Genomic DNA, 18,183 nt, shown 5'->3' with positions numbered 1-18,183 from the left:
GACTTCTATAACTTGAGTTTGCAGGTCTTTGGGCGGGATTCTAAGGAGAGATCTTAGGAATCTTGGTACTCTGGAGATGGGAAAGGTGTTGGAAATGTGTACATATGAAACCATCATTAACAGTATTGTAAATCATAGTACCTCAGTCAATAAACATAAAAAAATTAAATACAAATTAATTGAAATAAAGTTTTATTTGCACACATAAAAACAAAACCATTCTAGAGCTGGAAACTTCATGGAAATGAAAACTGGGTTTGTTTATTTGTTTAGCTTATTATTCTGTTTATATATTAAGCCCTAGAGCTATTAGAAATGGAAATAAAGCTCTATAATATAGATTAGGGAAATCAAAGGTTTCCTACTGTAAAAAAAATATACGCGCAAAAGGATGGAATGATGTGTTCGTGGGCTCTCCTGGTGGCTCTCACCGCCCACGTTCAGTGCTCTTGAGCTGCTGCATATGGACCGAATCGGGATAACTTGGTGATGGGCAGGCGAAGGAAGCGTGAGGACCGAGCTGGTTGTTCATTAATTGCTGTTTATTCCATCTCTTGTCTCTTCCATCTGACATACTCTTCCTTCCTAGCCCCTCATTGCTAGATCCCAGATCCCCTGACTCTGACTGCTTCTCATTCTGATGACTGACTGTCTTCTGCCTCTGATCCCTTCTTGCTCTGAGAACTCCCTGACTCTCCTTTTCTGACTGACTCTCTTTCAGTCTTAGTTTATATAGCAATCACATAGGGTGGTGATACAAAGATGGGGTTGAACATAAACAAATAAACTAAGAGGTAAGGCCATTCCTCCAGGAGATTAAAAGGTAAAAAGTAAAGGCCCTCCCGTTGATCATCGATTTGCTCAAGCGGGCCCAGTAACGTCTCCATTGGAGACTTTGTTGTTAATCTCATCTAAGGAGATCTGCTTAAGGGGGGATCCCATCCAGAGTATGTGCTTCTTTCCTCTGCTAGTAATCCACTTAAATAGTTGTAGTAAATCTACTTCTAGTATTCCTAGCAATGTCATTCTGTATGAGCACAGTAAGAGATATATCAAACTTAAACTTTGGTTCTTCCTGAGGACATCTCACTATATATTCCAGACCACAGTCCTCAGGCCATGTTAGTCTTCCTAACCCCAGCCGGGTCCTGGTCTCGTTACTTTTGGATCATGACAGCATTTGTCCATTACCATGCACTCAACTTATAGTTGAGTATTGTGGCGCTTTGGCTTGGCCCATTTTGATGCCAGGGTAGCTCACAACTTGCCCTGGGTCCATTCAGTCCCTCATCAGAACACTGCTTTTGGGGTGCTAGGAACTAAGGGCAACTGAGTCGAGAAAGTAGATGCCCAGGAGTAAATATCATTGGAGTCAATTAACTCCCAAGTTACAAAAGCATAATATTAACTATCTTCCTGTGTCCATACAGAAAGGACATTGCTTTAAGGAAAACTATGTAAAAGATTTATATAAAACTATTAACTTACAAGTTCAGTGTTCTTAGAAGGATTTGATCTTACAAGCTAACAGAATCTGATCAGGGAAAATGTGATTAACTGGTTGGGGAGGAGGGCACAGAGAAGAGTTTACAGATAAGCAAAGGAATTGGGAGCACTGTGATGGGTGTAAGCCGATAAACCTAAGTTGACTGCAGCAAGGCTGAAAGGACAAACTCAGCGTTTGTCCTTTTCTTTTCACAAAAACACAAAAATTTGAATTAGAGGAACAATTCCAAATCATAATACAGTTTTATTATTTGTACTAAGATTTCTGTTCAACCCTGAACCCAGAGCAGTGCTTGTAATAAAGTGCCCAGTTGTCTTGCACTTTCCAGGGATGATCAGTCACCTTTCTGTGTTTTGACAACATCATGCTTCTCGATGAGGTTTCTAGAGCTATTCTGGCAACAGTAGCGGTAGTGATCACTTCATTGAGTCTCTGGAGAACTTCAGTCAGAAGTTTAACAAATTGTCAGACAGTCTTGTAAAGAAGCTAGAAAACCTTTTTTGTAGTTTCTCTGATGCTGACTCCTCCGATTTCCTTGTTGACTTTCAGCTGAAATTGGTTTGGCTGACTGGAGTTTAGGGGGTTAAGTAGTTTCTGATGGTTTGAGGGTTGAATTCGGTGAATCAATTCGACTTCTGACGAGATGTAGTGGAACCCAAATATTTTTTGTGGGTCTGTTACCTGTTAAATATATAAGCATAGACTTTTCCTCCTATGAGGAGTTTCCCCTATACATTCAAGTGGGGAAATACCTCCTTTTTTGTTTTTAACATGCCATATATCCACTGAATATGGAAAGGTGGTGGGCTTAAAGTTGCAGTGTTCCCTTTTTAAAAGGGTTGACTTTAGAATCAGAGCCCACAGTGGGAACTGGAATGGGAATCCTAATCTCCCCTTGCCATTGCTCAAGTAAATCTTGTCCTCAGAAACTCAGAGGTATGGGTACTACGTAGGGCTGGAATGTGGCTGTAACGCCCTTGGGGCCAATATATTTTAACTGTCTGTCACTATGCCGGACAGAGGAAGAAGGCATCATGCCTACTCCATGCAAACCGTAGGGTATTGCCTGCACGGCACAGTTGCAGGGCCAATATTGGGTAGAAATTATAGAGGCGTCGGCTTCTGAGTCAATCATTCCCTTAAATTTCTTTCCATGAATCTCAAGAGTTAGAAGTGAGCCGTCACCCTCTCTAAGACAGACTACATAGGCAATCATAAGATTGCTGCTGCTAAAACCTCCCTGCTAGGGTTAGTGGATTGGTCTGGCATAACAGAAGGAAGCAAGAGAAACTGAGCAGTGTGCCCTTCCTTATTCAATGTCCAAACAGTTGGCACCATGACAACGGTTGTTATTTCACCAGTATAATCAGAATCATTGACCACAGTATGAACAGTAATTCCCTTAACAGTGAAGCTGCTTATCCCTAAGAGTAGGCCTATAGTGCCTCATGAGATTGGTCCCTTCACACCAGAATTTAATTTGTAGGGACACTGGGGAGGGGTTATAACAATCGTATCAGGGCAGGAAATATACAAAGCTGCGCTTCCTACTACTTAGTCTTTTTTTCCTATGAACAAAATCTGAGTTTCCAATTACTACTAAAAATGATATAGGCTTATCTCAGATATTTTATACTGTGTTAAAGAGATTTTTGTTTTGTTTTCTTTGCCATTTTCTCATTGGTTATTTTTTGTTTCCTGCAGTAAAGACTAGATTTTCGTACGCCTTTCCAAAGGAATTTCCTTATAGGATGAACCATGTAAGTATATCATATAAAGTAAAACTACTTGGCAAACAGTGATTGTTGGAAACGATCACTCTGGACAAGAACTGAATGCTGAAAGTAGGTAAAGAGATATACATGATAATCTGTCATTACCTATATTACAAACCATAATGCCTAGGAGGAAAGAGGGAGTGAGAGAGAGAAAAAGAAGAAAAGTACCTGCAATAAAGGCAGGCTGGGCTGGGAGTGGGGAAGTAGGCTGGTAGGGAATGTGGTGGGAGAGAAACTGGGGACATTGGTGGTGAGAAGTGTACACTGGTGAAGAGATGGGTATTGGAGCATTGTATGATTGAAACCCAATCATGAACAACCTTGTAACTGTGAATCATGATGATTCAATTAAAAAAATAAACTACTTGTCAAAGCTATATGTAAGTTAACTCCATTCTTTATTAAACTGAGTAGTCTCCTAGAAAGGATAGTTTCAGATATGGCAATAATAGCACTGTACACTGTCCTCCCGTTGTTCATCAATTTGCTTGAGCGGGTACCAGTACCGTCTCCATTGTGAGACTCGTTACTGTTTTGGCATATTGAATACGCCATGGGGAGCTTGCCAGGCTCTGCAGTGCGGGAGGCGGGATACTCTCGGTAGGTAGCCGGGCTCTCGGAGAGGGGTGGAGGAATCGAACCCGGGTCTCCGGGTTGACCACGTGCAAGGCAAACGCCCTACTCGCTGTGCTATTACTCCAGCCCATGGCAATAATATATATTATAATTCTGAATTAAATAATAACTGCTTGTCATTAAAAATTTTAGCAACAGTTATCGGTCTTGGTTGTCCAGCAAAATACTTTAAGGATGTTTTATAACAGAATAGGAGACTAACACCCAAGAATAGTAGAGATAAGGACCACAAGGTTTACCCAGTGGCTTGGAGGCCAGGCTCACATGCTGGGGGAAAAGACAGCTCATATAAAGAAGGGAACACCAAGTAAAGGGTGTCTGGAGGACCCACTCAAGTTGGAAGATGCATGCCAAATATAGACTATAGATCAAACACAATGGCCACTCATCGTCTCTATTGCAAACCACAACACCCAAAAGGAGAGAAAGAAAAAGGGAATGCCCTGCTGCAGAGGCAGGGGTGGGGGGGGATGAGGGGGTGGTGGGAGGGATGCTGGGACCATTGGTGGTGGGAAAATGGGCACTGGTGGAGGGATGGGTACTTGATCATTGTATAACTAAAATATAAGCACTAGAAGTTTGTAAGTCTGTTATTGTACCTCATGGTGATTCACTAATAAAAAATTTAAAAAATACTTTAAGGATGTTTTAATACTCTGGCCAGCCCTCTTCAGATCAATTAAATCAATTTTTAGGTTATAGATTAATGTTAAGTTTAAGACACTAGTATTTTCTGAAAGTTCTCAGGTGATGCTAATATGTAACTTGGGATTGACAACAAGTAAATTGGAGTACTATGGAAACCATATTTGAAATTTTACATTATTTTAAAATACAAATTTCTGTTGAAGTTTTATTAGACATGGTCTTTCATTACCTTGTAAGGCTCTTTATCTTCTTTTTTTTTAAATTTTTTTATTATTGAATCACTGTGAGGTACAGTTACAGACTTACAAACTTTTGTGCTTGTGTTTCGGTCATACAATGATTGAGTACCCATCCCTCCATCAGTGCTCGTTTTCCACCACCAATGGTCCCAGCATCCCTCCCACCACCCCCACCCTGTTCCCTCCACCCCATCCCACCTCTGTGGCAGGGCATTCCCTTTTGCGCTCTCTCTCTCTCTCTCTCTCTCTCTCTCTCCTTTTGGGTGTTGTGGTTTGCAGTGCAGGTATTAAGTTAATGCAGGCCATCATGTTCGGTCTATAGTCTACATACCTGGGTCACTCTGCCGATTCCTTCATGCGTGAGGCTCATCCGAGCTTATGGAGAGTGGCCCTGAGCATGGCTGTGACTGGGCTCTGAATGTTTTCGGCTACTTGGGGCAGGGAGGGAAACTCAACCTGCCTCTCTCCAAGGGGTCCCGCTGAGGACAGTCAGGTGTGGGGGCAGGAGACTTTGCTGAATTCCATAAAAGAATTAAAATTCTTGGGGCTGGAGCGATAGCACAGTGGGTAGGGCATTTGCCTTGCACGTGACCGACTCGGAATCGATTCCCAGCATCCCATATGGTCCCCCCAAGCACCGCCAGGAGTGTCCTGAGTTCAGATCCAGAAGGAACCCCTGAGTATCGCTCGGTGTGATTCCCCCCCCAAAGAAAGAAAGAATTAAAATTCTTATTTAATTATAGTAACAGTTGTATGTATGCAATGTATAAAAGTAATTGTTTATTGCACATGTTTATTCTAATGTAAACTGATTTTTCTTACTCAAAATTTTTACAGAAATTTGTAATTACTATAAAGTGTAACCAAGTTCTAAAAGTGAACTCATCTAATTTTGTTTCATGTTGACATTTATATATATATTTCTCTTTTTTTCCAAACAGATACTAGAATGTGAATTCTATCTTTTAGAACTAATGGTAAGTATATTTGTTCTCTATGATTAATGAAGTAAAATCTGTTATACCAGAGTCAGACATTTAAAGAAATTACATGTAGGGAGGTATATTTTAAAACCACCCAAATAATATGTGATGGTGAAATTATATCTAGTAGCTTGTTACTTACATCCACATGGATTTGAAAAATTGATGTATCCTGCTTAGAATGGGAACATAGTTTTATTCATAATAACTATAAGAAGATTGCAAGCAAAGCATTCAGGACATTAAACCACTGTAAATTATTTGCACAATTTGTGTATGTGTGTGGTATTATTTAAAGATAGATTATGTCTTTGGCAGAATTCTGCTCCTCCACTTGGGAATTACGGATTTATAGGCTAATAAGAGGTTTCAGTGTGTTGCAGATGTGACACTTTGAGTCTCTAAGGGAGTGGATGCTGACTGACTGCCAACCGATTTGCCAAGGTATATTTCAGAGAGAGCACTGCCTTTACGATTATAGTAGAGTTTAGGGTTGCCATATTGCTTGCTTTAGAGAATAAGAGGAAAGCAAGCATGAATTAGATAAAATATTTTGGAACACACTCAACAATCAGTTGGATAATGATAAGTTTTTGGGTAATGGTAAGGTGTTGTAATAAATATGTTTTTATACATACACGTTTTTTAAACTGTTTCTAGGATTGTTGCTTGATAGTGTATCATCCTTATAGACCTTTGCTCCAGTATGTGCAGGACATGGGCCAAGAGGACATGTTGCTTCCCCTTGCATGGTAACTAGAAAAGAAATTATTCATAGTATAACATGTTAGTAACTAGGAAGGTTGATAACTTAATGAAGATTAATAATTTTATAGTAATTAAACTAATATACCAAGATTATTTTGAATAAACTGTTTTTATTAAATTTCAATGATATATTGATATAAATGCTAAAATATTAAAGATCTTTGATACTTTAATTTTTTAAAATTAGAAATGTTTCTAATTTGTGATGCTTAAATACCTAAGATATATTTACCTGCAACTTTAATCTCGAAAATGTTTTTTATATGTCACATTTATGTATCCATCTTTTTCCCCTGATGTTTTCACCTAATATCTGTACAAGACTTATATCTGTGCAAATATGGGGAATGTGGCTCTGGATGGGATCATAGGAGGAAGTTTTACTTCAAAGTAACAAAATTTACTTTTCTTTAGGAGGATAGTGAATGATACCTACAGGACGGATCTTTGCCTACTATATCCTCCTTTCATGATAGCTTTAGGTATGTAAGCTTTGTATACCTTTGTTATAATTAGTATGTCCTGAAAAAATTTTACCCTATTGTACTTTGTTTTTATTTTATTTTATTTACTTTTAATGTAGGACTACTGCTATTTATTCAGCTACTGATTTAGTTGACTGAAGTGGGCATGAACTTCATGTTGCCCTTTTTTTTTTTAATTTTTAAATTCAATATCCATAAGATAGACCATTACAAAGCTGTTCATGATTGGTTGCAGTTATATAATGATCCGACACCCATCCCTCCACAGTATACATTTCCCACCACCAATGTCTCCTCTTTCCCTCGCAGCATTCCCCAACAGTCCACCTCCCCACCCCCAGTCTGCCTCTATGGCAGGGACTTTCTTTTTTCTCTCTCCTCTTTTTCTTTTGTGCATTATGGTTTGTGATACAGGTATTAAGAGGTCATTGTCATCATCGTGTTTGTTCAGGGCATTTAGTATTTATGTTGAGAAGGTAAGGCTGGAATAGTTTTTTAACTGGGTGGCAGCTTTAGGGTGTATATGTAACTGCCCAGGCTTTAGGAAGTACAAGGAGGTGGGAGGAGGTAGCCCATCCTGACCCCAAGAAAGCCTGGAGATTCTAGTCACAAAACCCTCAGACCCAAATTTTCAGCCAATTATGTCTTGGTGAGTTCCATCCCAAGATGATAGAGTAGAGTGCAGCCAGGGACATGGCTGGAGCTTTTGGATTGTGGAAGCAAGCACCTAATGGGGGCTCTGTTTGGGTGGGTACCAGGCTGACCCACCTCTCTCTGATTTACCCCAGTCTATTAAGCCTTGAGCGAGTCCGAGATTAACAGTGGCTTTTGATCACTTTCCTGAAGCAAGGCCGATAGAAGAGTTTGCATGATGGTGCTGCAGTTGATTCATGGGGATGACTTCCAGTGCTGCAAGAAGTATTGGGAGGTGGGAGGTAGCCTATCCCACTCCAAGAAAGCCTGGAGATTGCAGTCAAAAAGCCTGCATATCCAAATTTTCTACAGGTTAATATCTCGGTGAAGTCCATCCTGAGATGGTGGAGTCCATCCAGGGCGTGGCAGCGATTTTGGATTGTGGGAGCAGGCGGCTGCCAGAGGCTCTGTTTGCGCAGGCACCAGGCTGACCCGCTCTCCTCCAATTTAGCCTGGGTCAGACATTAACTGCAGCTTTTGATTTTGAAGCCAGGTTGATAAATGAACTTTGTAAACTGAACTGGAGGTAGTTTGGGGGTGTGGCTCTGACAAACCTAAATTTCGGTCCTTTAATTGCTCAGGAAACTTGGTCCCAAGTTGTTGGGCTCTGGCCTGAGGCACAGCGGCAATTTTGGGGTATCAGGAAGCCTGAATGCACCATCAGGCTGCTGGTTTACTTGCCCTGCAGGTACAGGTTGACCTGTTGGCGACACCGCACCCCCACTTTGTGTTTTTAGTATTTCTCAAAGTAATAGACTGATTTTTGGTGAAGTTTCAGTAGTAAGAACAATCACTGTCAGAGTCAGAATTGTCTCTCTACCACTTTCTAGTTAAAAATATCTGAATAGAATTCTGATAGTTTGGGTTCTAATTTATACAAGAGCTTGTTTAATTTTTTTCACTGAGCTAGTTAAGTCCTGAGAGGTTGAGTAAAGTAGCATTGTGGTCCTTAATGCTTTGATTGAGGGAGAAGTTAGCTATCATCCAAATGTGAAAGGTACTTGTAGATGGCTTATGATATCTAAAAGCACATAATACCTACCTGTGTATTACTACTTGTTAGTTCTTTTCCCTTGCTTCTTTTGATTTCCATCTCTATTCTCTTGGCCTCACCATTGTTTTTCTCTTTGGATTTATTTTCATTGGTTTCTCTATATCCATTTTGGTTTTTGGACACACCCACTCTGGTGCTTAGGGATGCTTCCCAGCAGTGCTCAGAGAGTCATGCCTTGCTTGGGATCCAGCGCTGTGCTCCTACATGCAAAGCATGTGCTTCAGCCCTTCTAGTCATTTCTTTGGCTTTCAGTTATTTCTTTTCTTGTGTGGTTTTGGTTTTGCTTTTTGGGTCACACCCAGCGATGCTTGGTCACTCCTGCCTCTGCACACACGAATCACTCTTGGATATACCCATGGGACCATATGGGATGCTGGGGATCAAACCTGGGTCAGCTGTGTACAAAACAAGTACCTATCTCTCCAGCCCCCTTCAATTATTTCTTAAATGTTAGTGTTTCAGAAACTTCACTGTCACTGTCACTATCCTCCCATTGTTCATTGATTTGCTCGAGCGGGCCCAGTAACGTCTCCATTGTGAGACTTCTTGTTACTGTGTTTGGCATATTGAATACTCTTGGTAGCTTGCCAGGCTCTCTGAGAGGGCGGTGGAATCGAACCTGGCTTGGCCGGGCTGGCTGCGCGCAAGGCAAACACCCTACCGCTGTGCTATCACTCCAGCAGAAACTTTACATGAATGACAAATAGGTTATACTTTCTTAGTGCTAGTTTCTCCTGAAAACAGGACTACTAAGATCTATGGGAGGAAGGAGGGAATAGCTGGGCATATGCCACATATTTCACATTCTTTTTGTTGTTGTTGTTGTTGTTGTCGTTGTTCTTTCTAGCTAGTCTCATTAAGGCCCATGATTCTTATTATTTCTTATGTGCTAAAATTTGTTTATTGTCTGGGGGGGTACCATACTGGCAGTTTTGGGAGGTTGTTCCCAGTAGTGGCTTGGAGATTAATATCAGGGCCCCCACCCGGACTGCCACATGCAGAGCATCTTTGAACCATCTCCGCCACTCTAAAATCATTTAATTTTCTTAACCAAGATTTTATTCCTGTGGGCTGGAGGGAGAGGTCAGATCAAAGCACTTCTCTTGCATGCAGCTAGTTCCAGTTGATCTCTAGTACCACATATTGACCTTGAAGCACAGAACCAAGAGTAAGCCCTAATCACTGCTGAGGTGTAGCCTCCAAACAAAAAGATGTTACTTTGAACAGTTTTGTTTATTTAAAATCCAGCTGACTTTTAAGTAGCTCCATATGGCATTTGCCTCGCCCTCAAATGCATGATCAGGACTGCACTAATAATCACTTTGTTCTGATATGGTCTTCTTTTAAAATCTTTGCAATTTTGGCATAGCACTGGTTCCCTTCTTAGGAAACCATGTTAAGCTTGTTTATCTCCCATAACAGTAAGTACATTGATTTGGTAATTAGTGCCTAGTGACTTGCTCTCAGGGTTCATAGACATATTCTCATTTCTATCTAAGTTGCCATTTAGCCATCTTCTCATTGGCTAATTGGCCTGTTGCCTCCCTGCTCTCACAGAATCAGCATGTCTTTTCTACACTAGCAGTGTACAGCTAAACCAGAGGCTTTCAGCCAAGGATAATTTTTTCCCCCAGCTATGTTTGTCATATCTAAAGATGGTTTGGTTGTCATAACTCTGGCATCTGGTGAGTAAATAGTAAAAGCCAGGGAAACTTCTAGGTAGTACTCATGTTAGTCTCAAAGAATTAAATCAGGTCACAGTGTCAGTAGTGTCATATTGATTTTCCTGAGTAAAAAGGAGCTTTTGAAAATGAGGAATTGTCTCCCAGTTTCTGTATGTAATTCGTAGCTGCTTTTACCATTTATATACATACTTATTCTGTGCTTCCGTTCTCACCTTATTTAGAGTTGGCTCAGATAACTTTGAGCAGCACCCTCCTTTGCCTCCTCCATCCACTCCTGACCTCTTCTGTTAAATGAATTTGTCTTGATCTGGTTTACTTTATGCAGGCCCCTGTCATGGCATTTTCTACTCTTTAAAATTACTTTTTATTATAATTTTAGGCCTTTGACCTCTCACTTCTTCCTAAACCTAAGTTCTGCTTCATAGCTTCTCTTGACTTGGAGCAATCAGTACATTAGTTCACTAATGTGTCATTTAGTAGTGTCTTATGATAAACAGAACAGAAATATAATTCTTAATCAACTAGAGTATTGGATCAGAGTAACCAGGTTGGTCAGTGGAATTATAGTATGCAAAATTACCATGTAGATTTTTGTCTTCTGCTGTCTTTGTTTTATATGTGTGTCTGTTATATATGTGTTCTGTATAATAATCGTGTAGTCATATTTATTAAGTCCTATTTGATTATGCTAAATTCTGTACAGTTGTACCCCATTTTCACCTAAGGATACTATTCTAATATTAAGAAAGCTGAGATAATACTACTTTGAGGACTGGAGCAGTAGAACAACATATAGGGTGTTTGCCTTGCATGCAGCCGACCCAGATTTGATCCCTGGCACCCCTGTGTGTCCCCTGAGCGCTGCCAGAACTGATTCCTTAGTCTAGAGCGAGGACTTCGGCAGGCGTGACCCAAAAAGCCAAAACCAAAAACCCCCAAATCCCAAAAATACCACTTTGAAATGGAACATAAAAATATAGTCAATACAGGGCCAGGGTGATAGTACAGTGGGTAGGGAGCTTGCCTTGCACGCAACTGACCTGGGTTTGATTCCCGGCACTGCATCTGGTACCCTGAGCTCTGCCAGGAATGACCCCTGAGTAAAGAACCAGGAGTAAGCCCTGTTGAGTGTGGCCTCCCCCAAAAAACAAAAAAAATCTTTGTTTCTGGAGCCTTCTGTACAGCAAGTAGGGTGTTTGCTTTGCATGTGGGTTTACCTGAGTTTGATCCCCAGTATCTCATGTGGTCCCCCAGCACTGCCAGGAGTAATCTCTGAGTAACCTTTGAGCAGACCAGATGTGGCCTGAAAACCAAAACATTAAAATGAAATACAATCAGTATTGTTGAAATTTATCAGCATATTGACTGGTTGAGTTTTCTGTTCAACTGATTCATTTTTATTTATTTTTATTTAATTTTTGTATAGTAGTTCACAATAATTGCATTCAGTATTACATTCAGTATTCCAATACCAATCCCACCACCATTACACCTTCCCATCACCGTTATTTCAAATTTTCCCACCACCCAAACCTGCCCCAAAGGCGGCAGGTCCTAAATAATTTATTTTGTATTACTTCTTATGAATAATGTACTAAAAATGATCCAAAAAGTTTTCCTCAGAGGAAAATGTGTGAAAATTGTTGTATCTCACCTGGAGCCATTCAGCCCGTGTATAAGAGATCACTAACATGTTACAGCTTGAGCCTCGGATGCTAATATGCATATAGATACATATGTACCTATATATATTTTTTTCTTTTTTATCAAGATCAGTTGTCTTCTACTTTGTACCCGGACAAATGTGGTGTACTATCCTGCTACATCAGTGGCGTAGAGTATGAGATATTGCTCCAGGAATTCTAAAATTTTAAATAGGGTGATAGAGCTGGAGTTAAATTTTTAACTGGATGGTGATTGGCAGCATCATGATGGTGGAGGCGTCTCTGCATCAGTGTTGCTCTCTTCCTAGATTTGAGTCTCTGGATCATGGCTGTTACTGAGTTTATATAGTGCTTAGAACTGTTCATACTCATATTGAACATAAATTTATTTAACATTCATGATCTTTGCTATGATCTCTGGTGTTTCTCAAGCACAGTGCTCAGAGGACTGACCCTGAAGCCCTAATGCTGTCTGGGTTCAGCAGTGCTGGAGACCATCCAGGCCGACTGGTAGTAGTGGGAGCACGGTGGGAAAAGGGGCCGGGGCAGACAGTGCTAGAATTAAGCCTGAGAATTCTGGTTTTAACTCCGATGCAGGTGCATCAGCCCTTTGGCCTTCTCCCAGTTTCAGGTATCTTTTCCTGGGGAATGGGACCCAATGATGGGCTTGGGCCACACCCTGCTGTGTTCAGGGGCTATCCTTTGCTTGGTGTTTAGTGGACCATATGTGTTGCTGGGTTATGTTGAATTGGGGGTGACATGCATCAAGCATCCCCCGGAATCATTTTTATGCTCTATTTTTCATGGAGGGTTTTCCCTCTTTGACTCTCAAGGTAGCTGTACTATAAGCAAGTACAGAGGAGCAGATGTGAAGAATGTTAATAGTCTAGGAATATTTTTTTATCTATACAGATAATTTATGGGATAATCAGTGGTAACTGTTACATGAACCTATATATTTTCCACGCCCAGAGGTGCTTTGGAGCTATACACGGCTTTGCGCCAGGTGGTCACTGTTGGTAGTGCTTCAGGGATCATTCAGTTACCCAGGGCCTCTCCTATAAGCAAAGCCTGTGCTCAGCAGCATTTCTCTGGTCCCACATCATTATTTTAACTTGTCTGGAGGTGACTGACATGAATTATGCTACTGATTTATCTACGAAGGTTAGTTTAGCACAGTTACATACACACGAAAATTTTAAGTAAAAATCATAAATCCTAAGTCCATACATTCCATATTTATAGTTAATCGTGGACCTTTTCTCATTTTCTTTCCAGCTTGCCTACATGTGGCCTGTGTTGTACAGCAGAAAGATGCCAGGCAGTGGTTTGCTGAGCTTTCTGTGGATATGGAGAAGGTATTCTTTATAATTCCTTGAGTTTAATATATTATATATTTGAAAATTAATAATCACGTGCCTGTATCATGAGCCTTAAACTTTGATTTTTTGTTCTGGGACGAGACCCTGTGATGCTTAGGGTTTACTCCTGGTGATGCACTCAGGAATTACTCCTGGCCAAGTGCTTGGGAGACCATAGGGCATGCAGGTGATCAAACCGGATTGCCTGCATGCAAGAGAAGTATCTTACCCACTGTACTGTCACTCTGGCCCTAATATGTTGGATTTTTTTTTTTTTTAAAGAAGTGGTATTGGTGATGTGTTGGTATTGGTATAAACTATTTTTTTTTTCTTGCTTTTTTGAGTAACACCCAGCAATGCAGGGGTTACTGCTGGCTCTGCACTAAGGAGTTACTCCTGGCGGTGCTCAGGGGACCATATGGGATGCTGGGAATCAAACCTGGGTCGGCCGCGTGCAAGGCAAATGCCCTACCCACTGTGCTATCTCTCCAGCCTCAACAGAGTAAACTTTTGATTTTATTGGTTGTAGGGTAGCATCTAATTTCCAAGATTATTTTAAAATTAACTTTACATAGTACTGCAGACTTTTGTAATAAAGCCTATTTTTGACAAATGTGATTTTGCCTTTTTTTTCTCTTTCTAACCCTTTAACTGAAATGTTGATAACATTAGAATAATCCAAGGTTGCACATTGCAGACCTAGGTTTGATTCCCAGTATTCCATTTGTTCCTCTGAGCACTGCTGGGTGTGGCTCAAAAACAAAAAAAAGAAGAAGAAAAGAATAATCCAAGGTTAAGTCTACTTAGGAGATGAAAAAAGGGCTGATTTGAAAAATGAATGGATGAAATTTTAGCTGCTATGATTGAGCACCTTGTTTCATATGTTGTAAACAAAATCAGCCCAACATCTTTTGTACATTACATTCATTAACTTGTAACAGTTGGCAGTAATGGGTACTCTAGTGACTTTCTGAATTAGACCTTCATACTCTTTTTTGGGAGTGGGAGGGGGGTTGGTCACACCCAGTGGTACTCATGACCTTCTGCTGACTGTGCTCAGGGATCACTCCTGGCAGGACTTGAAGGGACCATATCGATTACAGGTGGTTGGTTCTAACCTAGGGAACCCATATCTGCCATGGACAAGGCAAGTGCCTTTCACGCTCTATTGCTTTGGCCCTATTTTGTTTTAAGATACTAGCAGATAAAAAGGAAAACTGCTGCAGAGATGGATAGGGACAGACCCAAGGCATCTTGTCTCAAAGATGGAAGGGTTAGAATTTTGCCTAGATATAAACAGGATAAAAATAACTGCTTTTACATTAATGAAGATTATCTTACTGGCTGGAGCAATAGCATTGTGGGTAGGGCGTTTACCTTGCACATGGCTGACCCAGGTTCGATTCTTTGGTCCCTCTCGGAGAGCCCGGCAAGCTACCGAGAGTATCCTGCCCGCACGACAGAGCCTGGCAAGCTCCCTGTGGTGTATTCGATATGCCAAAGACAGTAACAACAAGTCTCACAATGGAGACGTTACTGGTGCCTGCTCGAGCAAATTGATGAACAAGGGGAGGATAGTGCTACAGTGCTATCTTAAGGGCCACAAATACTTATGGGCAAAGAGACTTTCCTCTCATCTTTGGGGGTCGCCTCCTATGCGATATTTTTATGTACTAAATGCTGCTTGGTGTTGCCACTGAAACTTATTAATATTTTCTCCTAGATTTTGGAAATAATCAGGGTTATTTTAAAACTATATGAACAGTGGAAGAATTTTGATGAGAGAAAAGAGATGGCAACTATTCTTAGTAAGATGCCAAAACCAAAACCTCCTCCAAACAGGTACTTTAATTAATGATTCCTTTTAATTATATCTTTCCATATACATTATCACATTTTTTCATAAGTTTTTTTCCTTAATTATTTTAAAACTTTATAATATACATAATTTGTAACGAATTTGTGACTTGATTGTCTCATTTTAAATTAATTTGATCGTCTAATAACTTTTTCTAATGCAATGGCAGGTCTATTACAGGTATTCCTCAACATATGGGTATATACTGTATATAAATTTAAACAGTAAAATTAGTTAAGTTCATCTGATATTCAAGGGTAAGAATTATGTGTAATCCCATATCAGATAGAATCTTATCCATCTACCACTCTGCCTCCACTCCTGGATTACTCTCTTTTATAAATTTTATTTGCAGATTTTAAGAATTAATAGAAAATAATTTTGGCTTTTGAGTGACTCAAAGATCCTTGGCACCTATGACTTAATTTTGTCAGATATAAATCATTTGTGCTAAGAGGGATTTTTTGTTGTTGGTGGTGGTATCCTTAATTTTTTTTAAAGTGTCTGTTCATTAAGTTCAGTTGTTCTCAGCTTTCACTATGCATCAGCTCATTTGGGGGCAGGGAAAACAGGTCAGAGGGTAAGAAAAAATGCAGCCCATCTTAATCATTTATCAAGAAAAATAAGTTGTATAATTAAGATAGATTGTAGATCTTATAAGTGAATGTGTAATTGGACAACATTAATTCTTAACAAGGAGCTGTTGAAGGCAGTCATTCAAACAGCTACCTTTGGATGAATTTTTTACAGAAATTCCCTGAGTGATTCTCCACTAGTGGCAGGGCCTGAAGCTGCAAGATGATGATGGACAAGATAAGGCAATAATCCTATTGCCACAGTTACTGGTATTTTCAGTTTTAGTTATTTTATTTTATTTTAATTTTTTGGCATTTTCCAGAAAATAACCATATTTATTACATATAAAGGCTTACTGTATTTACATATGATTTTATTATGCCTTTGGACAGTTTTTGGTTATTTTTGGAAGAACACTTCTTGATTTTCATGATTACTAGGAATAAAACTTTATTTGTAAGATTCAGTTTTACAGAAAATTTGTTCAGAAGTTCTAATCTCTATGTTGAGTGATGCCTGTAATGACAATGAAATCCCATACCCTTATTTAAATTTGTTGAGTTTTTTGGACACTGACTTTCAGAATGCTTGCTATGTGTGAGGGCACTAAGTTACATAAGAATAAAAATATAAAACCAAGTGTTAGTGTTCTGAATTTTAATTTTTCCACTTTTGTGTATTTATAGTTGATAATGTTTTATAGTTTTCCACAGAATAATTAAAAAAAATTAGTATACTTGCCAGGATATTGAAAATGAGTCTTTTAATTGGTATAAAATCTTTTTCTTCCCCACATGAACAGTGAAGGAGAGCAGGGTCCAAATGGAAGTCAGAACTCTAGCTACAGCCAATCTTAAAACATTCCGAAGAATTTCATAGTGGACCAGTTGGAAATAAAGCCATTGGACAGATTTCAATAATGTCTTCAATGGAACACAAACGAAAATGAATAGCTTGTTTCTGTCAAGCATATTGGGAAGTGATCTTATTTTTGCAAAATAAGTTTTTCCTTATCTAATTTGATTCTAGTACATAATTGATTAAAATCTCTTGATTATAAAGTTTGGAAAGGTTCTGAGGGGACCTATATAGATAGAAAGACATAGACAGGTTGTGATTAGTATAATTATTTTAGTTTGGTTTAGTTTAGAATTGAAAAATTCAGCTTTTCATTAAGCCAGGAAATAATTTGTTGAAAATTCTCTTGGGTCATTAAAGGGACCAAAAAGGACATTAAGATACCAAGTATATGAGATTTTTTTCCCCCTCCCTTTTAAGTTTGGAATTATATTTAAGGGATCAAGTCTTAACAAAATCATAGTAGATTTGAGTAATGGCATTAATAATTTCAGGGAAATTAATCAAGTATCTATTAATTTTAAAGTGTATTTTATTCAGTTCTTTTGGTATCTTGCCATGGAAGATATTAGCCCAGCCTAGCAGAAAAGTGCAATATGTATAGCATGCTTTGACCTTTTAATTCCATAACCATTTTTGATATGCTGGGCAAAATTTCTTTTAATTCTCTATAAAGTTATTTGCAATTAATTTATAGTTAATCAGGCATTTTGAAAGCTAATTGGATAAAACATAATGTGGCTGAAATTTGGTAACAATTTAATGTTACTTCTTGTTCTACTGTGAAAAGTTTTTATATGACATACACATCCTATTTTATTTTTGTCTCATTATGGATTTACAAATTACTTTAGATATCCTGAGCCAGGAACACAATCAGGTCAGGTCAGTTTGATACTGACTATTCTTAATTCTCATTTATGAGTGTAGGATTTAAGACAATGTTATGTTGATGGGACTGCTATCTGTGGAACTTAATGAATTAATCATTTTCTTCAGACTTGAAGGAGAGTGATAACTAAAATTTGGAGTCATTGGATATTGCTGTATACCTTAAGGGTTATAGTTTTTTAATAAATCATTTGTGAACATTGAATTATTAAATGTTGACTTCCTAGTATAAAACTTAAAGAATAAAATTAAATTCTCCAGCTGTATTGACTAGTGTCTTCAGTGCATCTTTCTGAATCTGCTTTATACTGTTTTCTGAGAGTTCTTCCTTAGGTGAATATTAAAAGCTTTCCATAGTTTTATTAAGTGAATGATTTTAAGAGGTTTATCAACAGACTGCTTTCTGTAGAGTATCGGATGACCTCTAGAAAGGAAGACTATGCATACATTCAATACCAGTAATAAATACAGCTCTCTAGTTTTCTGAGCAGGATAAAAT

At 39.1% G+C, this 18,183-nt stretch overlaps 1 protein-coding gene across 2 annotated transcripts in view; it reads left to right on the top strand.

Moving 5' to 3' along the window:
- The window catches only part of CCNC (cyclin C), a 46,051-nt gene extending 28,101 nt beyond the window's left edge, over positions 1-17,950 (top strand). The window contains exons 6-13 of one of the 2 annotated variants that reach the window (XM_056125245.1): positions 3,212-3,267; positions 5,750-5,785; positions 6,452-6,543; positions 6,974-7,041; positions 13,419-13,498; positions 15,225-15,343; positions 16,110-16,204; positions 16,738-17,950. In XM_056125245.1, coding sequence (XP_055981220.1) covers positions 3,212-3,267; positions 5,750-5,785; positions 6,452-6,543; positions 6,974-7,041; positions 13,419-13,498; positions 15,225-15,343; positions 16,110-16,161 — 503 coding nt within the window. In that variant the 3' untranslated portion in view covers positions 16,162-16,204; positions 16,738-17,950. The remainder of the gene's footprint in view (positions 1-3,211; positions 3,268-5,749; positions 5,786-6,451; positions 6,544-6,973; positions 7,042-13,418; positions 13,499-15,224; positions 15,344-16,109; positions 16,205-16,737) is intronic. The other variant, XM_056125246.1, reaches the window with a different exon arrangement.
- Positions 17,951-18,183: the final 233 nt, after the last annotated feature.

Source organism: Sorex fumeus, unplaced genomic scaffold, assembly GCF_029834395.1.
Source record: "Sorex fumeus unplaced genomic scaffold, SorFum_2.1 ptg000054l, whole genome shotgun sequence".
NCBI classification, from domain to species: Eukaryota; Metazoa; Chordata; class Mammalia; order Eulipotyphla; family Soricidae; genus Sorex; species Sorex fumeus.
The sequence above is the reverse complement of the archived record's forward strand: the minus strand, read 5'-3'. Positions and strand labels throughout refer to the sequence as shown.